At 45.1% G+C, this 21,368-nt stretch overlaps 2 protein-coding genes across 2 annotated transcripts; both read right to left on the bottom strand.

Moving 5' to 3' along the window:
- Positions 1-1,250: 1,250 nt before the first annotated feature.
- Positions 1,251-7,001, bottom strand: tdh (L-threonine dehydrogenase). The gene is made up of 9 exons (XM_030771664.1): positions 6,904-7,001; positions 4,838-5,037; positions 4,455-4,497; positions 4,162-4,232; positions 3,015-3,164; positions 2,726-2,898; positions 2,507-2,597; positions 1,901-2,170; positions 1,251-1,801 (listed from the first exon to the last, which is right to left on the bottom strand). The coding sequence occupies exons 2-9, from the start codon at positions 5,025-5,027 to the stop codon at positions 1,662-1,664; spliced, it is 1,128 nt and encodes a 375-aa protein (XP_030627524.1). The 5' UTR covers positions 5,028-5,037; positions 6,904-7,001; the 3' UTR covers positions 1,251-1,661.
- Positions 7,002-11,670: 4,669 nt separating this feature from the next.
- mtmr9 (myotubularin related protein 9) lies at positions 11,671-21,182 on the bottom strand. The gene is made up of 10 exons (XM_030772557.1): positions 20,956-21,182; positions 20,374-20,482; positions 20,015-20,140; positions 19,381-19,554; positions 19,056-19,273; positions 18,106-18,267; positions 16,682-16,823; positions 15,729-15,949; positions 15,121-15,272; positions 11,671-11,843 (listed from the first exon to the last, which is right to left on the bottom strand). Exons 1-10 carry the CDS (start codon positions 21,135-21,137, stop codon positions 11,680-11,682), a joined length of 1,650 nt encoding a protein of 549 aa, XP_030628417.1. The 5' UTR covers positions 21,138-21,182; the 3' UTR covers positions 11,671-11,679.
- Between the last annotated feature and the right edge of the window lie 186 nt (positions 21,183-21,368).

Genomic DNA, 21,368 nt, shown 5'->3' with positions numbered 1-21,368 from the left:
AGGTGCTATGAAAATATATGGCATTTCCAAAGTCCAATGCTTCATTCAGTACATTAGTCTTATGAAAGATCACTATACAATCTACGTATGAAAGTCATTAAACAGACGACACTTTGGATAACAGCATCTGCTAAATGAATAAATGTAATGCCGGGTAATGTAGTGATAAAGGGCTTTTCAAACTAATCTTCAGTTGGACTTGAATTCAAGCACAGGTGGAATTTGTGCAGAGGCAAGAAAAACATCTCCTTGGTGTTCAGCGTTTTATAGGTTTCGACAGGCAAGTCAAGACACAATTACTAGAACTCGCACGCAAAAAATGGAAGGAATGCAGAAATACGAACAAACTGAGGTACTTTTTAAAAATATCTTTAATGACCAAAAAAAAAGGTTTATGATCAAACAAACAAAATCTTGTTTGATTTGTTCACAAGACAGGGATGATGTACTACAGCAAAATCGAAATTTCAAAATAGAAAAAAAGATTCATTCCATGACAAAGTAGCAAACTCACCTTATGGAGCTGTTAACATCAAGATTAATGAAGTATTAAATTAAGTAACTACGCCACGGTTAACCCAGTGTTTGGAAGAAAAAATTGTTTTAACACATTCATAAACATGATGCAACTGGTTTCTCAGCAGACTAAATAAATAGTGCAGTGGAAGACTGAACCCTCTCACATGTAGAAACCCAATATTGTGAGCACAGAGTGAAACATGAGTAAAGGAGAGAACAAACTTAATTGTGGTTTTCCCCAAATTGCCCCATCCTTCACTGAGAGATGTGAAAAAAGAAAGAAAGAAAGAAAGAAAGAAAGAAAGAAAGAAAGAAAGAAAGAAAGAAAGAAAAAAGGAGGCGGAACCTTTTCAGACACTGATGCGTTTTATGAATCAGTCCATACAGGCATGTTAAAAAAAACGTGTTACGAAAGACTCGAGCGCAAAAAGTATTTCCACTAAACACTTTTACCTCTAAATATTACAATATGTATCATAAAATGTGACTCAAATTCCTCTACTGCTTCATATTCAGCATCACTTTACATGAGTAGAAAAAGAAAAAGAAAAGAAAAGAAAAAAAAAAAGCACAGAGTTCAACTGAGATGAAAACAAAGCATCTTTGGAAAGCCTTTGAGGAAATGGAGGTTTGGGCACTTGCACTGGCAGCTGCTCCTTTGCATTTGCTTGAAGTTCTTTTGTTTTGTTTTGTTTTGTGTTGTTTTGTTTTTGTCTCTTTTTTTTTTTGCATGAAGAATCACAGGCCGTAATGACCAGCTCAGCAGGCAACATCATCTCATCTCCTCCGCTTTCACAGTAGCTCAGATACCCCAGTCTACAGCCCATTTCTCTTTCCTGTGACTGGGGATTCCCTGTAAGGTCTGAAGATTACCGATGCAGACACTCTCCTGACGGACAGTGCTCCACAGACACAGACAAATCGCACGGATATTGTTATACAACCTACTACCTTTACATTCTATAGACACAGCAGCAGCATAATGGCTATCGACACAGGGCCTTCCAACTAACACAGAAGAGTGAAGAGAGAGAGAGAGAGAGAGAGAGAGAGATACTATTTACAGACCGTGGATCTCCCTTCCTCGAAAGCTATTCGTTTTTTACACTATGTACAAGTTTCTTTCCTCTGTGACTGGAGACTCAGTTGGCACGCGCAATGCAAGAGTCTGAACCAATGTAGTTGAACATGGTCTGGACCAGCTCGGGAAGGTCGTAGTCATGTTTCCAGCCCCAGTCCCTGCGGGCGTTGGAGTCATCGAAGTTCATGGGCCAGCTGTCAGCTACGAAACAAAAAAAAAAATTCACAGCAAAACATGAACACAAAAACGTCGCGCTAACGTAAAAGTACATTTTTTTGAAGAGCTCTGCTGAATTTTTACCGATGGCCTGTCGCACGAGGTCGACGTCGTAGGTGACCTGCAGATCCGGCAGCTGTTTCTGCACCTCCTGGACCAGCTCCTCAGGAGTGAAGCTCATGGCGTTGATGTTGTAGGTCCGCATGCTCAGGGTCTCCGCCGGAGCCTCCATCACCTCCAGCGTGGCTCTCAGGCAGTCATCGATGTACATCATGGGCAGCCGTGTGTCGGGTTTCAGGTTGCACTCAAACTTTCCCGTCTTGACCGCATCGTGAAAGATCTGCACGGCGTAGTCTGTGGAGATGGAGATGGAGATGAAATGAAGTCACATGGTTTCGGCTTTCAAGGAATTCCAGTATTGGACGGTGAGCACACCCTACAGGGAAATGTGTGGGTTTCAGCATGTAAAGTCAAATGATGGGAGGGGCTTTCAGAATGGCCTGGTCCCATTGGTGTACATTATCAGTGCAGTTTAAAAATATCCCAGCTCAGAGAGGTGGGAGTAGTCCGAATTATATCACAGTTACGTAACTCCACTGCACATTAAAACAGAAAGAGGAGACAAAATAGCTGAGATGAAGTCACGGAGAAACACGGAGACTGCAGGTGTGGGTTAAGACCCTGTTGTACCTGTTGTTCCACCACCAGGCTGGGAATCCGCTGAAATGATCCCAGGGTAGCGGAGACAGCGAAAGTCCAGGCCGTAGCGATGGTGGTAGTACTGCAAAAGAAACAAACAGCCCACGCACGGTCAGCGTTACAGCCACACACTTGCTCAGTGAACAATTAGTACTTAACAAGACTCTACACCGAGGTCCTGTGTGAACAGATGTGAACTGTTCTGCTTACCTCCCCCATGAGTTCAGCATGGACTTTGGAAACACCATAAATGGTTCGAGGTCGTTGGATACAGAGGTCAGGGGTCGGGTTCCGGGGTGAGGTAGGTCCAAAGGCACCGATGGTGCTGGGCACGAACAGACGCAGGCCGTGTTCTGCGGCAATGTCCAGGATGTTGTGAAGACCTGACGGCATGAGACATAAACATCAACGTGACTCCTCTGTGAAGACAGCTACATGACAATGAAAAAATTCCACCAGACAGCAGTATCAAATACCATTCCCTGTAATGTGGACTTACCTGTTATGTTCACTGCTCGTGCTAGAGGTACATTGGCTTCTCCTACGGCGCTGAGCAGGGCGCTGTAATGCACCAACCAGGTTATGCGGTTGTTCACCACGATCTCTCTCAAGTTCTTGTAGTCCAGAATGTCAGAGTAGATAAAGGGGCCTGAAACGGGGACATAAGATGCGTGACTCAGAAGCAGAACAGAGTTTACGCTGCACTGACTCTCCATCTCCAGCTACAGCTGGAGAGAGTTTTCACTTCCACCCGATGCAAACCAAACTAAGAGAGTCTGAAGTTAACAGGGTTTCTCATTGTTCCTGTGCTCCTCATCAGCCTGTGGAAATTCCCCTCAGGGCTTTCAGTAACTCAATGTCTGTGCTGACTTGGTTACGCAATGTTTGAGAAGGTTTGGTAACAGAATGAATCAAATTTTTGTCCAGACTGCTCCTCAGGCACTGACGGAGTCTGGCTACATGCATATCTATGTATGGAACATTTATGTGTACCTGTCTCCATTGCCCAAAAGAATTTTTATCTAACACTTTGTCACGGGTGTCCAAACCAGAACCTTCTACACACAGCTAATACATAATCTCAATTTGAACCAGAGTAGGTGTCACGATGACACAGCAGAAAACACAAAGCATTTCACCAACCGAATGTACAGAAAACAGTGATGAAAACCACCCTTGAAGCCTTTGTGAGCTCGTAACATCAAGGCAAATCTTTTGGATCACTTGACATTTCTGTATAAAGCATCCATTGTACGAGAGCGCTTTTCTTTTTCCTCCAGCTCTTTTGAAAAAGCATGAAATTCAAGAATCTCCTATGGCTTCTCTGTCTAAAGTTTCTCATATAAAAAAGCAGAGACGAAATAGGTGAGAGCACTTGTCTGAGTCTGTAAATTCATTGTCCACAGTGGGGACATGAACATAAATTCAAAAAAAAAATCTAAACACATGTACTTTAAAAGAGCAAAGTATCTTTGAATCGAAGACAAAAAAAAAATTGTGTCTCATGATGACAAATGCATCTTATCTAATTTCATTTTACAGAGTTCAAACTAGAAGCCGTTAAAACCTGTGGAAATATCCTCAGGCCTCCATAAGCAGGTTTATAACCCTGCGGTGTTTGTTCGAGTTTTAAGACGTCAACTCACCACTGTGGAACACGTTGCTGGGGGGCTTCCTAATGTCTGACAGGATAACGTTGTTTTTGCCAAACCGCTTTCTGGAAGGGGGGGGGGTGCAAAACAGTCAGTTTTCAGTTGAAAAGTCATTTATTGGGTTACATAAGCTCTACATCCAGAGTTACGCTTGGGAAATGTGAGCAGAGTATGGAACAGTTCTGGAGATATGTTACATAGTGATCAAAAGCAACTACGTCACCTTAACTTTACTGATAGTCGTGCAAATCTAAAAGCAAACACACATGCATGTGCAGTGCTCATACCTCAAAAGCTTGGCAAGCCCCACTCCGAGCTGTCCAAGGCCACCTGAAAATGTAAGAGCAAACATACATTCACGCTACAGATCATCTGTAAAGCCTGTTTCGGTTCTGTCAAATTTTTCAGATATTTTCAGAGGTAACTCTAGAGCAGAGCATGTGAATGCACCCTCTTCATGTTTTTGCCTGTGTATTGCTGAAAGGGAGTTCAATGCTGTGTATGTAAACCTTTGGAACAATTAGTGGTAAGGGCACTTTTTTCAAACTACATAATGAGACCTCAAAAACAGTTCTCCCAGACAGTTACATCTGCAGTCTTCTGATAGTTTGATCTGACCTTGACGTTTCCTTTCAGAAAACGCAAGAACTGTACCACCTGTTCCTAATACCTGTGATAAGGACTTTGGGATGATCCGTCTCAGAAAAGGACACAGAGTGAAAGCTGGCATCGGAGCCTGAGGTGACCTGCCGCGGAGAAAAGCTGATGTTGCGCACTGCCACCGCCAAAGGCTGGCACCCACACCCGGGCACCTGGAGAGCTTGCCTGACCACCTTATTCAGTGCTCTGACCACTGGCATCTTCAGTAACCTGTGAAATGCATGTGTTGTTAGAGGGAAGCAGATCGTTAGTTCGTTTTTGTTGTGAATGAATGCGGTGGGAGCATGCGTTCTGTCTTCCTCCGCGCGTGGTCTGAGGAGAGGCGATTTCTCCCATGCAGTAACGTACGGAGTTTATGGACAGCGTAAGTCAGAAATCAGACTACACATTAAACGAAAACATTACAAGTGGGTCAATAAAAGCAGCACATAAAATTAAATTTACAGAGACGTACTGACGCTTTAAATTTACATTTTCATAATGTCAAGATGTATTAAGACTTCCGGAACGCTGTCGCGTTTGTCGATTCAACGACGCGCAAAGCGCCTCTGAATTTTGGATGTCTTGGCAGTTATATAACCAGTTCCTCTATTATTATTATTATTATTATTATTACATTGTATTATGACTGTAAATGTTTAGCAACCATGATTAACTCTTCTCGATTCTCTATTGGTTCAGATGCTTTGCCTAAGACGCACATAGAAGTGCTGTTTCCCCTTTCCTTGAAAAAAGGAAGTTATTTCAAAGGAGTAACAAGTTAACTGCGATAATCTCACCTTAACATAACATAATTCAACTATTTAAAATAATACATTGTTATCGTCAAACTGCGTTGAACGGAATCTGAATTGTCAGCGTTACCTTGCCGTTTTCTGGTCGAGAAGGACTGAGAGAGTAATTCGATAGCACTTACACTGCCCTGCCTTCAGAGTAAGCCAATCAGTACGCTTGAAGGGTGCTCCCTCACAGATGACTGAAACAGTGTCACGTTCGGTGAATGATAGAACAGGACGTCTACAGCCTTGAAAAGCGATTCTCAAAAGAGCGTCTGACTTTTCTTTCTTTCTTTCCTTCTTTCTTCTTCTTCTTCCTCTTCTTCTTCCTCGTCGTCTTCTAGAAAAGAGCTAAACTTGTTCTACTTAACGTGGATATCGTGTCGGCTATATGATAACACCACGTAACTGTTAGAGAAAAAAAGCCCATCGTTGCCTTGCATTTAGCATGTTAAAACGTGAACCATTTGTTTACGCTACGATGCCAGTGTGTCCGTTCGGACAAAGCACGTCAAAGAATTACACAGACCAGTTAACAGCTTTGCGTGCTCAGTAACTGACATTTCTACGCATCTTTGGAAGAAATGTACAGAAATCGCGAGCCGCCTGACGCGTGCTTGAATCATGTATCCGCGTTGCATAACTGGGGAAGTATTGTCTCGCATGGTGTTTCTTCGTCGGGTTAATGAGGTATAGCTTGGTGAACCGTAAAGAGACCCCTACTCTAGATAGACTCAATTCTGGTTTCGGACAACGGCTAAGCGCAACCAACTGGTGTAGACAAACCTTTATCTTTTTTTCTGTGACGGATGACGCAAAACAACGTCTGTTCCCCGAAAAGCATGCTCGACATTTGCTCCTTAGCGATATCTTTTTTAGGTTAACTTTTTTCCTATAGAGAAGCTATAAAGGATCACAATTTATATAAATCCAAACTGCTCCCAATTCAGCAGAAATCCAGCACAAAGATCGCTCACTCGGGATATTTCACAGTAACATTGGCTGCTGAGAAACGAAAGGTTTAATAATAGGTTTCCTGTAGAAAAGCAGGAAGCCGACCACTGGCTACAAACTAATATGAAACGACATCTTTCATTTTGCTGTGTTTGAAAATACAATAAACTGTGCGATCTAATGAAATGTCTTGATGCTAGCGTGCATTTGAAGCTGCTTTTTGTAGTCTAAATGAAACCGCCTGGTCAGCGCTCGACAAAATAATAAAAAAAAAAACCCACATTCATCCTAAAGCATTGCTGTGACTTTTATACTTAATTTAAAATGACGCTGACATCGCACTTACCAATTTTTTGTGGGTTTGGATAACCTTCACAGATAATGTATAAGATACTAGGTCGAGAATCCGACGCTCCTTTCAACTGGCCCTGGATCTGAGCCTGCTCTTTAATTTCCTCAACTACAGCATCAGCTTTAAAAAGGCGGCTATATATCAGCTGCCGTCTGGTTTCAAGAGAAGCGGGCTCACTCTCGGATTGGCTGTCGTACGGAGGTGCGGCTCCACACCGCGTTCACTCCCACTTGACGTCATCGAATTTTCAACGTGTTCACCATAGAGGGTGCACTTCCTGCGAACACATGCCAGGAATGCGGTCACGCTCGTGCGTCCGTCCTTCAGCCGAGCTTCACACCGGCAGTAGCGTTGAAATATATTCAGTTTATGTTAAGCGTTCTAGCACGACAAACACATACGGAAATTAAGACTATTAATTAAAGTCGTAATTTCAACAGTTGCACATTTATTATTAGTAGTAGTAGTAGTAATAATAATAATAGTAGTAGTAGTATACTATAAAGTTAAACACACATGCGAGCCCTTTCTGTCAGTTGTAAATAAATTTATGTAGCCATATATAGTTGGGGGGCAATCCTCTCGTGTACACAGACTAGGAGTATAAGGATTCGCATCGGTTCACCTGGGCTTAATGTTTACGAAACGACGGCACTGTTCCAAACGGTGTATATCTGGCAAAAATCGGGAAACGTGGGAAACGCGACTGAAGCGGAGTCTCTGTTGACTCCGATACGGCATGGGAATCTTTTTGTTGTTATAACAGTTAAGAACAGTGTCAGAATTATTTCCCTTCTCACTGTGCGCTTCTCTCCCCTGGCCTGTGTTTCTCTCTCCCTATCATTCACCGTGAAGTATGCGTGTCTTCCCACTCCAGAAACCAAAATACTAACGCCCCCTTACCTCCCCGCCAAAAAAACCCCAAAACGCTGAATTGTCAAGCAGAGAAAGTCACTTCAAACTTCGAGGGACGGAGAACAAACTTACCATGCATCAGCTAAAGACAGTAAACATGGCAACAGCTCAGTGCTAAACGAAGGCTTGCCTGAAAGTGTTATTTTAAGTTGACGGATTTTTACGTGCCTCCAAGAAACATTCAGTATGACCAATACACCCCCCCCCCCCCCCCAAAACCCCATGAATAGCTGGGTTAATGGATCATCTGAGTGATACTCGGTTTGCCTGGGGAGGGGGTGGTTACGTCTGGCCATTCACCTCTGTTGCCTTAGGACTGTGTTTACTTTACGTACAATGAAATTTGCATTATGTGTGACATGCATGTTTCAAGTGAATCACAAGCCATTTTCAGTTTCACGGTTGCTGCACAGCGTGCTTCCTCTGTGGGTCAAAATACATGATCTTTCCATGGCATTCAAATAGTAAAATTTAAAAATGAATATACGCTGAACACACGTCTGAATACACACAGACACAGCGTCACTGCAGTGAATAACCAGTGGGTGTCAAATCACACGCTAAACAGACACTATATATATAAAAATACTGTATACATAGTATCTGTTCAGTATGTCCTGGTGACGCACTGCAGTGGTGCAGGCGTTCTTAGACGGAAAACTCCGGCACAGGAGCGGCTGTTTGTGGGAGGTCTAGCACAGCACAAACGTGTTTAATTAGGATGGGACATTATCTGCCATGTCCCTCTGCTCACACGCCCACTGATAACACACAATGTCCCAAAACGGCTGCGGTGCACGCAGATCGCGAGTCTGACCCAAAACACGTACTACAAACCACACCAACTACACATCAAATAGTACATAAAACAGAGTACACGCGTACAGAGTACTTAAAATCTAGACAATGTGATAGCAATGTGTGTTAATTAACACTAGAAATACTCATTGTTGAGTGTCTAGAAATACAATGCTAGAAAGAAAAACAATGTTTTCCGTTCCTAATTCAACTTGAATACTCATTAAAATTCAACTTTGTTTTTTTTATTGAGAATCAGGTTCACACATGAAGGAATAATTGGGCCTGAGTAGTAATTAGTAAAAACATGAGAGAACAGATGCAGGTTAAGCACACGGTTCCTGTTTTATCATGTTAAAGTCCTTCAACCATTTTGTATAAACTGTTTTGTCGTTGTTGATTTTTTTCTTTTGAAGCTGCTTCAAGCTTACAAGTACAAAACAAACTAAAAGTTATACAACAGACTAACATATTTATATCTGGGGATGTCCTAGGACAGTGGGATTGAATATGGCTTTGTATGTCAGCGTGTGTGAGTGAGTGCGCGCGTGTGTGTGTGTGTGTGGGGGGGGGGGGGGGGTAAAAAGGATGCCTTGCCACATTGGGTTGATTTGTTTGTTTGACTTGAGGCAATGGATAAGAGAAACGATGAGAGAAGATCATTTGGCAGTAATTGTTGTTTAATGCCCACAAAACATGTCAAACACAAATTCACCTCACTTAACAAAAGAAGAAAACAATCATGTAATATCTTTTTTTTTTTTTTTTACATAACAGACATAAAGACAGAAGAGAGGTATAAAAATCATACATTTGGCCTTGAATAATCATACATTGCACTGGGCAGAGGCTTGAGTAACGATCATAGAGTGACGTGCTGAAGGCTGAGGCCTCTGCACTGAGGAGCTTTAAAACAGATGGTTCACTGACACTTAGCAATCTGAGTCCAGTGTCTCACAGCCAGACCCACAGACACCGCATCATACACCTCAGCGCTTTGAGGGAGGAAGATTTTAAAAAAAAAAACCAAAAAAAAAAAAACCCAATGCGCGGTTTTCACGGCTTTGTTCACAAGCCGACACAGATGGTGATAATTTACTTTCTAACTCGATAAGAGAGGGTAAACTGAGTCTGCATACAAAGGTCTGCAGGTGAAGCCGAGATCTGCAAACAAGCAAACATCTTTATTACTGTTACTCCAGTGGAATTTCCCTCATGGCACACAATGGTGGCAAACTAAGCACAAATCATTAAGCTATATGCATCAACATGAAAGTGTGTGTGTGTGTGTGTGTGTGTGTGAGAACAGACCTCTGAGACAGTGTGGTTAATGCCAGTGATCATGTGCTTGAATAATAGTATTGGTACACTTAGAGGTTTAAGTAATGCACACATTAGTCTTAAGTTGGGGGTGAGCGGTGTGTCTGTGTCTGTGTGTGTGTGTGTGTGTGTGTGTGTGTGTGTGTGTTAAGGTCAGCTATTCATCTCTATACAAAACACAATCATTTCTGTGGAACGCCCGGGAGTGAAATCATAATGGTTTCTCATGACTGGGTGGGGTGCAATGAATTTGAGTTCATGTGTATGGCTTGCAGCATGCACGGTGTGAAGTTCTTCCACTGACCTCTATTCAACCTCCTCAGGTAGACAAAGAACCCAACAACTTTACTACACCAGGCCAGATACGAAGCATAACTGCAGAGATGTCAGGAGACATTACGACATAGTTTTAACCCTGAACACAGTGGAAACCTCACACCTGTCTGGCCCTACTCTAGTACCTTTCTTTAGTGTCAGGACTCCACACACCACTCTCAGACATCAGCATCAGACTCAGACTGAAAGAGTTTAGAGGCAGGGAAAAGTAACAGCTCCGAGCATCACACAGGCTGTGTGTCTGCACATTCTCAAGGCAGAATTAGCATTAGAGCATTAGTCATAGACGTAAACAGGGAACTGTAAGCTCTTAGTGCATTCATACTGGTTTTCAGTGTAGCGTACTGGGGATTTTTTTTTTTCCCCAAAAGAATCCTGTTTGCCAATAAAAGAACTCATCCGCCATTACGTAGTATGACTCCCAGGGCAAGGAAAGAAATCATAGTTAAAACCAATCAAATTAACAGAGTAATTTACCTCTGTTCTGTATGAATGGATGATTTGTTGTGTTTATCGGTGTGTGATCATTTATGTGAGATTTAACTTTAAGTGTTTCTGAAATATGAAATCAGTTACCAAAACACTACAAATGGAGGCTCGCTGAAAACGTAGTCTTACGTTGACCTCCTGTGTTTTTGATCGGTCAGATCCGCAAGCTGCCAAAACTAGTAAGTACAGAGGCCCAGGGAGGCGCGCCGTCTCAGTGGCCATCAGTGTTTGCGTTTTTGAACAGCGGCAGTCAGCGTCTGTGAAAGTGCTCCAATGGTGGTAACAGGGTGTTAATGGAATGAAAAGCGTCATCATTGCGGGCAGCATTAAAGCAGACTGAGGCGGCTTTCTCTTTTGGCGTGAGAATAGTTGCTTTAGCTGGGAGTGTAGTGTGAACAGAGCAGTTTGTTTGGGAACTCTGGGAATCTGCTGAGACTGTCGCTGTGTGGATAAAAACTCATTGGTCTCGTATCGCTTCCGAAATAAGCAGCTGGGAATGTCGAGATGAGATAAACTACGGATTTGTAAAACACAGACATGACAAACGACGAATCAAACTCCTGGGATATTTCACGTCTAAAGAGGTGCAGAGCGCTGGGATCATTTGTAAAGTCATTCTTTTACGTAAATCGAAATAAAGTAAATCTTTTAAAACTTGCCTAGCTAACAGTGACACTGAGGCTTAATTGAGAAGAAATGCAGAGTGCATAAAATCGGAGTCTGTTTTTGGTGAGGGCGTGAGCCGGAGCAGAGGAGCCACATGCAAACAGAGAGAAGTGAGTGTTTGTGTAAAGGAACACAGAGCCCCTCAGTGACACAGCACCGGGGAAACTCAGAGCAACACAGCTGTGTTTCAGATCTCACACATGGGGGGGGGGGGTTGAGGGGGCAGGCGGAGGGCTTTCCTCTGGTTCAGGGCGTCTGTAGAGGAGTGTCCTCTGTCTCCAGCTGGGCGAGCTGTCTCCTCAGGCTGTTTACTTTGTTCTGGAGCTCCTTGTTGTACTCGATGATGTGGACCATCTCTTCGTAAGCTTCGTCCAGACACTTTGTCGAGCGGTTCCAGCGGAGGAATATTCCTGAAGAGAAAAAGACAAGCAGGATGCTGTGACTGGGTGGTCTGTGGTATCAGTGTACTAACACAAACACACACACACACACACACGCACGCACACGCATGCGCACACACACACGCACACACACGCATGCGCACACACGCATGCGCACACACGCGCGCGCACACGCACACGTGCACGCACGCACATGTGCACGCACGCACACACGCACACGTGCACGCACGCACACACGCACACGTGCACGCACACACGCACGCGCGCACGCACACACGCAAACACATGCACGCACACACGCACGCACACACTCACACACATGCGTGCACACACGCATGCACACGCATGCACACGCGCACGCACAAACACACGCACACGCACACACACACACGCACGCACACGTACACACACACACACACACACACACCCGCTTGTTGCTGGGACCGCTTGCACAATCCTCATGTTGCAATAAGCAAACAGGCCATTGCCAAAGAGAAAGTCGATTACGTGAACTGAGCATTCGGTGTCATGGAGAGAGCTGGTTGGCTCAAATATGGGTGAACCTCTGACACAACAGGAGATTACTGTCCCCAATGTCAGCCAACACAAACACATGCACACAATGTGTGCAATGCTGTCCAATACAAACACATGTAGAGAGATATATCGGGACCAAGCGCACACGCCAGCGATCACAAGGTGTCCTGGCGGTTTTCAGACCTCCAACGAGGCCGGCGTACAGCGAACACACTCCCAGGCATGTGCACGTGATGCCCAGGTCTGTCCCATGACTCCTGTCCTGATGCTTTTGCAATGTACTGTATGGTTGGCATTCGAACTGGCATCAGGGCAGCCTCAGACAAACCTGAGTGTCTCGTCTGGCATCATCAAGCAAGATGTCTTCCCTCACGGTACACCCAGAGAGAAAATTACTTCTTGAGAAGATTCCAGATACAAAGATGTAACCACCATCTTGTCAACAACTCTCTCACTAAATTCTCTCTCTCTGTCACTCTCTCTCTCTCTCTCTCTCTCTCTCTCTCTCTGTCCCTCTCTCTCTCCCTGTTATTCACAGAACTCCATCCTGAGTTGATATAGTAGGTATGTATGTGTGAATGCATATTTCTAACACAAACCTTCAATGGCTAGTTTCTTAATGTTTATCTACTAATGATGTAATTATTTAGTAGCACAAGTAAAGTCCCATCTCTAAGAGAGTCTTCCACATTGGCCTTCGTCTTGTGAACTCGTGAGGCTAATCACAAGAAATGCACGAATACTGTATCAAAAATGAACCAGAGTGTGAGTGGTCCATTAGCAGCGGTAGAGCTTGTCTGACACACACACACACACACACACACACACATCAGCGGAGTTAAGCTGTGTGAAGCGTGTGTGAGCGGAGAAGAGAATGACGAGATGGGAACAGATGGGAACGTGTGTTTAGCCTGGCAATGGAATGCAAAGGAAAGGGTCAAAGCATGTTTGAGAATTCTTTCCTAAAGCACCTACCAACTCTAACTCACTCACGATGCAACCAGACAGCCAAATGACAAAAACACACATGGTCCCTTTATACAGTCCCTCCACGAAAAATCCATAGTGAAACAAAGCACCGCGGTGCACTCAGGTTTCACTCTGCATTGGATACTGAAGCTTTCTGGCCGTTTGTGTTATAATAACATCACTCTGGATGCTTGAGTCTACGGGAGCTCCGACTCCGACTGAGTAACTGGATCCACTCTGGATGACAGCGTTTACCAAACCAATAAAAGCCAGTGTAAACAGAGTGGGGTAAGAGAATCCAGTTCAAACCTGACTTAATCTGAATTCTGAAAGTCTCTGAAAAAGTTACCGAACGTTGGTATCAGCCGATAATCGCTCTGTTGACTATCATCGGTAAATAAGATGTCGTTCGCCGTTGGCAGCGGTGGACGTTCTGTCTGTTCTGTTGCGTCGTTTTTGTGCCGGCTCAATGTCGAGCTGGTTATTTACGGTCTGACTCGGACAACGGTAATTCATTTATAATGAAGAGTTCTTTGTTTCCCTGGCACAAAAGGGGGAATAAATAACACCAAAAACAAAACAAACAAACAAAAAACATTGCTATCGGCAAATTGTTTATTTCAAAATCAGTGTATCCCTACTAACAAGTGACCTCCCTAACCACTATGGATCCATAAAACCATTTAACACCATTTCACACCAGTAAAACCATTTAACACCATTCACACCAGTAAAACCATTTAACACCACTAAATCCATTTAGCACACATTCTGTAACAATTTTTCCTCGCAAAATCGAATGAGTACTACTTTAATAATCTGGTGAAAGCCTATCTTGATTAAAGATTTGTAATGGAAAAGCTTCTCATTGAAGGACACAAAACACACAGGCCACATTCTCTGCGCACACAACACATTCGACACTGAGACAAACGTGTGAAGTGCTGAAAAAACATTTTCTCAACTGGCCACAAACGTCTCTCGACCACTAAGCCCCATCAACACCTTTAACTGCCGCTGTACCCAAATACAGGTAACAAGTTTGGACCGCCCATCCCAAAACCAAGCACTTCAGTAACAACACTGGCCAAAACCATGTATCAGCTCTTTGGTATTTGGTCAGTTAAGCACAATACATACAAATTAGAGCTGCCACGTTATCATTTTCCTCGGTCACAACTAGACTCTATCAAACTTCCTTCAGAATAAAACACACTAAAACAAAACAACGACCGATTTGGATTCTCGGAGGAGAACCCGTGTTGACGGTACGAGGGACGGAAACGAAGCCCTCCGCGGCCCTGAGACGAGCAGATTCCCACGGCTCAAACAGACCGTGAGGAACCGGGGCCGTGTTCAGTTAAACACAGTCATCTCAGTAATTATAGCTCCTGCAGGCCAAACTGTACACCTCGTCTTCCATTCAAGCAGTCACATCATCTGTCTACGCCACCGGCCTGAGCGCTGAGCGATGGACTAAATAAAAACCAACACTAGCACCCTCTTGAGGCAATAATAATAACAACATCCAGAAATAAAGTACCTGATCGGGGTTTTTAATGTTTTTTTTTTTTTTTTAAGATCTCAGTTCTCAATCTCACAGTTTTCAGCTGTGCACAAACACACATCACTGAGATCGTGTGAGATATGGAGTTTCATGCAGATCAGATGTGTATCTTTAGAGTTCTTTCTCTGTCAGCACTCTGACCGGTACAGGGTGGGTTCAGTCGTGTGACGGCGTGAGAGAGAGGGACAGTGTATTTTGGGGACGGGGGCTCACCTTCCCACAGCAGCAGGCTCTGGGGGGCCACTGAGGGCCAGATGACCAGGCTGTTGGGCTCGTAGAGGGGGTTGAGGAAGCGCGGCAGCTCCTGAGGCCTGTTCACCCAGGACCACAGAGACACGGTCTTCTGCGCTAGCTTCAGCTTCATCCTGAAACGTCACACAGACAGAAAAACACTTCAAACCTCTCACTCTCTCTCTGTTTTTCTCTCTCCCTCCACACCCTCCCTCTTTCCCCCTCTCTCCCTCTCTCTCTCTCACTCTCTCTCTCTCACTCTCTCTCTCTCACTCTCTCTCTCTCTCACTTCCCCCCCCCCCCCTCCCTCTCTTCCCCTCTCCCTCTCCTTCTCTTTCTCCCTCTCCCTCTCCCTCTCCCATGTCTTTGAGTCTATCAGTGTGACGATAGATTGTGAAGTGAACAAAGAGACGTTTCACAAATCCAGACTTCACGCCAAGACCGGTCCAATAGGAGGAGACTGTCCGCTGGAGAGGGAAATCTTAAGAAGATCTTGGAAGATCTCAGAGGCCAAACGTCAAAGGTAAAAGGAGCCGGAGCGGAGACGGACGTGGGACGTTAACAGGAGAGGAGCGGACGGACGGACTGACCTCTCAGCGGTGCTGTGACCCAGAAAGGTTCCGAACTGGGAGGCGTAGGCGTGTTCGAACAGCATCACCAGGAAGTTCTCGTTAAACTCGAAGGAGCAGGGAAACTGCCGCAGGATCTGCCAGGTGCAGTCCAGGAAGAGCAGGAACACGGGCGCCTCACCGCGCAGCTTCCCGTTCGAGTAGGCGGACTGGGCACAGCGCTGCTGGAACGGATGACCCGCCTGGACGCGGCCCAGGGGTCAGGGGTCAGGGGTCAGCACGCACACGCACACGCACACGCGCACACACACACAGGGAGAAGAGCAGAAGAACAGTTAGCGCACGCAATTCACACAGTTACAATCAAATGCTGAGGGGGAACGTTTAAGACCTTTTCAAAGTGAAATTTCAGAGTGTGCAACTTAACAGTCTGCCGATCCTCACTAAACTCCCTCCGCTGGAGACAAACATCAATACCGCTTTATTTGAGCCGAGCTGTGAGCGTTGCTCCCACAGAAGCCGTTGTTTACTGTTCTCCATAAACGGGTCTTGAGTCCGTTCTGTCAATAAGTGTAAAGCACTGCTGAGAACAGAGGGCTGGAATACTTCGCCCAGGACCAGAACCTCACACCATTAATTTAACCCTCTGTTAAGGTAAGTGCTTCTAAAAGCTACTCTGACACTTCATTTACTATACCGTGACCAGATCAGAATAATCGCCCAGGGGCAAGTCCAAAAAAAAAAAAAATGTGTACTATTTAAAACGTAAGGTGCAGTGCATCTAAAAGCCGGCCTGAATCCTCAAATACAGCGCTTCACTCTGACCACAAAGGCCTTTTTGCCCGGACAAAATCGTGCCCAAAAGGTAAATATCACAGTCACTGTCATCAGACTGTGTTCTTTGCAGTTGGACGAGTCCCAGTACGATACAGCCACCTGATGTCACACTCTCCCTGCTTCACTAACTCACTTACCTGCAACCATTCCCTCTCCACCAGGGCCTGGAAGCCCCGGATGGTTCTGCAGGCTGGGTCCAGGATGATCTGGGCCAGGGAGGTGACCTGCAGGGTGGAGTCTGTTCCCTCCGTCCCATGGACCAGTACCGACGCACCCTCCCTGAGGAGAGAGGGAGAGAGCCAAAACACAAGCCATCACAGACAGGTTTTATCACCGGTTCTCACGAATACACCCGCAGTCTCTGGATCAGGAATAAATATACAAACAAGCACGCACAGATGTGGATCGCTGTACTGACGGTCAGCAAGGGATGTAAACTGTTTCCTCACCTGTTCTCCCATGACCATGTCAGTTTGGGGTCAGAGAACCAACAAGGCAAGTGTATTTCTTCCAACGATTTTTCCTAAGCGTCGGACACATACATTTACACTAAAGGTGAAAGGACCTGGGCAGGGACATGCCTTTTGTATCATTTGATTGACAAAAAAATTGACCAATCTGTTTCCAAATTTCACAGTGTTCAGAGGCGGTGAATTAGACGCTAACAAAGTTTCACACCAACTAGCTCTCGTTGGCCGGGTGAAAGAAATGCACAGAGGTGCATCATTTCTAATATCTGTGCAAACGGAAGCAAGAGAAACCAGTGAAGTGCTTTCTGTCTGTCAGGCAGAGGTTAGCAAAGACTGGCTCCATTACGACACAACCTGAAAGACACGTATTTCATAACTGAGCAAGTAACACCTTTAGTCACCGACCAACAGAACCTGCAGGCCACCGGCCCGATGGGCTCCTGCCAAAAAATGTGTTAATTCCGACCCTGCTGTGAAGTACCGGTTCAGTCTGAGCAACGTAGCACGTAGAATCCAGCTCTACCAGAAATAAATTCCCTCTGATCTGAGGACAATGTGAGAAAATCTCACGTGTTGTCATCAACACACTCAAGACTTTGTTCAGACATCTGAACATATTTGGGCAGCATTATAAATCATCGACAACCTTTAAACTAAAAACAGGAGTGTTGCAATAACTGGGCTGTATAAAATTAATGATAATTGCTAGTTGTGGTCTACTCTATAATTATCATTGGAATGAGCCATGCAACAAATGCTGCAAAAGAACACAGTAATTACAAATGCTACTGTTAGAGCTTAGAATAGAGCTAGAGAAGCAAAAACAGTCATTAAGCCACATAGAGCAATCAGCATAGCTCTGATCAAGAACAAAAGCTTATGTGTTAGTGACACAGAGAGAGAGAGAGACAGACAGACAGACACAGAGAGAATGAGTTAGTGAGCGAGAAAGACAGAGGCAGAGAGAGCGACAGGGAGTGAGAGGGTGAGTGAGAGAGAGTCAGAGAGAGAGAGAGAGACACACACACAAAGACATAGAGAGACAGACACCAGAACACGGAGACAGAGAGAGACAGACACCAGGCACTCACCTGTCGATGCACTGGGCGGCCAGACAGGCTGTGGTGAGGATCTCTTTGACGTGGCTCTGCCAATTGGACGCCTCCAGTTTGCTGAGCCAGCGATCCATACTGTGGGACTGGTCATTACATGCCTCCACCAGTTTAATCAGGCTCTCCTGCAGAATACTGGACCTGCAACACACACAGGCATGAGATCAGAGACTCCTGTATCTCACTCCAATCAGTATTCACACAAGTTCACATCACACTGACTGCACTGCACACACACAGGCATGAGATCAGAGACTCCTGGATCTCACTCCAATCAGTATTCACACAAGTTCACATCACACTGACTGCACTGCACACACACAGGCATGAGATCAGAGACTTCTGGATCTCACTCCAATCAGTATTCACACAAGTTCACATCACACTGACTGTACTGCACACACAGGCATGAGATCAGAGACTCCTGCATCTCACTCCAATCAGTATTCACACAAGTTCACATCACACTGACTGCACTGCACACACCAGCGGTCCTACTGGACTATTTTTGGAAACAAAGACCAGTCGAGCATATCAATCAAACCCAGTGTACTGTGTGTTTTGTCAAAAAAAAAACAAAAAAAAAAACGAAGAGTAGTCCCGGACTCAGCTGCGTTTAGGACCGCGGTTCCCCATTTTTTGGGACCAGGCCTGAACTTGTCAGTGGAACAACTCAGTCTAATAGTTTTGAATGCATTCCCAGACATCGTTTTTAAATCTCTCCCCTGCACATTGTTTAGAGGTGAACACACACAGAGTTTTCCTCTCAACTTCACGGTTCACTGCCAGATGTTCCACCCTGTTTGTCAAAGGGCAGATTAAACTATGCACCTGCCGTTAAACAGACAAACTGATAAAAAAAAAAAAACAACAACAACAACAAAAAAAAAACTCCTCGTCCTACAGCTGATGGCTCTTCCTGAACTTGCCTCTCAATGGCTTTGTGGATCCTCCTCCACTGCGGGTAGTTGGCTTCCTGTTCAAACCCGCCCCCGCGGGCCTTGGCCTGCTGGGCGACAGCGATAGTGCGCGTGTCGATGATATACCCACGTTTGCCAGCCCTGAGCGTGGCATTGATGAGTTTCTCGTCTTCTTTGCAGCGACGGCCGTTCGTGCCAGTCAGGGGCTGTCCTGCCCGCATCATCACCTGAGGACAGAGGACACAGCGCATGTTTCAGTAATCAGTCCTATACGCACTTGGGAGGGTGGGGTGTGTGTGTGCAAAAACTACATTTCCCAGAATGCATTGCCAACCATGCCATTCTTCTTGTGATAGTAGCTGAGCACAGGGAATCGGCCACCCTGGCGGAAGGCAGCGGCTTTGCAGAGGGCGTCGTCGTCTATGTCTTTGGGCACTGCCACCAGCGGCGGGTAAGACGGGCACACATTGAAGTCTTTGTTGACTGTACTCAGTCTCCATTCATCTGTCTGTCAGGATGGAGAAAAGGACAAACCCACATTTAGCAATTTAGATCTCAATTGGTTATAACAAAGCTGCATGTGTCATGAGACAGGCACACTGAAAACTTAGACATGATTGGCTATACTGGCCTGAGAATGAGACGTATTGGTCTAATTTGCTTAAATGATGTTTGGTCAGAAAACTATTATAAGAATACATAGTGGGCTAAAATGCCAGGTGAGATGGTGAACTTTCTATATCTGTGGCTTTGCCAAACAGTGCTCTTCAGAAGTTCACACTGAGTGCCACTACGCGTGCTGATTAAAACAGTCCACAGCACTGACCTTAAACACAATACTTTTAGAAACTTAGAAATGCCTTAATGATCACGTGACCTGAGTGACGGCTTTCTCACTCTATAAGAAAGCAGAATAAACCATAACAGACTGTAACACACTGCGACTATAGTCAAGATGAAACCTTTACCATAGATTCCAGATCTTTGAACGCCTCTTCCGGCTGGAACAAATGCCATCCGTCCTCACTGATGTCAAACATGGGCCGGTAGAAGAAGGGGTACATCAGGGAGACAGAGTCCAGGGTGGACAGCGCCTGAGAGGAGAGGAATGTTATCGAGACATGGAAGCATGACGCTCACTACTCACAAAGTCAGGACTCATGTGGGTCAAGGTCACTGGTTATGCCAAGCATCTGCGTCAGTGAATTAAGACTGACTCACAAAACACGCAGCATTCGTACACGTGTCTGCAAACGAACTGAGAAGTGAACGTGAAATCACAGCGAATCGGGTTCAGAGCCTGTCGGGTCTTTCAGGCTGTGTTCACCTCGATGGAGCTGGCGATGTTGAGACACTCCTCCATCCCGGGGATGTCCAGCTGGATGATCCTCAGGTCCTTACATTTCACCACTATGGTTCCGAGAGATCCGACGAACCTGCGGCACGAGACGAGAGAACGAGTGGTACGTAAGCGTGCGTGCGCATATAAATACGCGTGCATCAGGACACACTACACTTCACTGCTCTGATCCGTCGCTTTACAGCATCTGCTTATTCAGCCAATAGATTCCCTTGAGGTTCATATATGTTGACAGCGAATGCTCATAGAGCAATTTGGAATTTTAGACAGACAACGGATGTAATGCAGTGTATTCTGCTTTGGTGCGGCTAGAAATAGCACATCTTAATGTGCAAATCAGAGTTCCATCTGAAATACTCTCAACTCTTATCAGAGTTAAAGCATTCAGCAATCACACGAATAGCAGGACAGCTACACTCCTGTTCTAAATTATTTTCTTACTTTTGCCATATAAACGGTATGTCGCACGCCCTTGTTTAAAACCCGACTGCTCCGCGACCACGTGATGAAAGCGTATGAAATGTGTCGCTGAACCGTCAGCGCTCCTACCTCTTCTCGATGGAGTCGATGTTGGCGTGAAGCAGCCACAGTTCTTCCGTGTTGTCCTGTCGGGAAGACAGGATGAGGTGATGTCCCGTCAGGCACAACGTGCCCTCCACAGTGGGCATGAAGGGACGATGGAGAACCACGCCATCCACTCGCGGCGTTTTAATCAGTTCGGCGAACTCCATTGTGGGTTTGTAGAAGAGCAAGGCGTCAAGACCCCCGAGACACAGTGGTTTCAAAGGCTGTGCATAAAAAAAAGGACAGACTGTCGCCACAATACTGGACAATGTGTACAAAGAGTCGGTAATCAATACACACTGAAAATTAAAATACGCGACAAGGATATTCAGTGAATCACTGCACAATATTATCTACCAAAGATTACAAAATGATATATGATGTCTGCTTATCATTCT

The sequence above is a fragment of the Chanos chanos genome, chromosome 4, assembly GCF_902362185.1.
Source record: "Chanos chanos chromosome 4, fChaCha1.1, whole genome shotgun sequence".
Lineage (NCBI taxonomy): Eukaryota > Metazoa > Chordata > Actinopteri > Gonorynchiformes > Chanidae > Chanos > Chanos chanos.
Note: the sequence above shows the minus strand (reverse complement) of the source record. Positions and strands in the feature narration are given on the sequence as shown.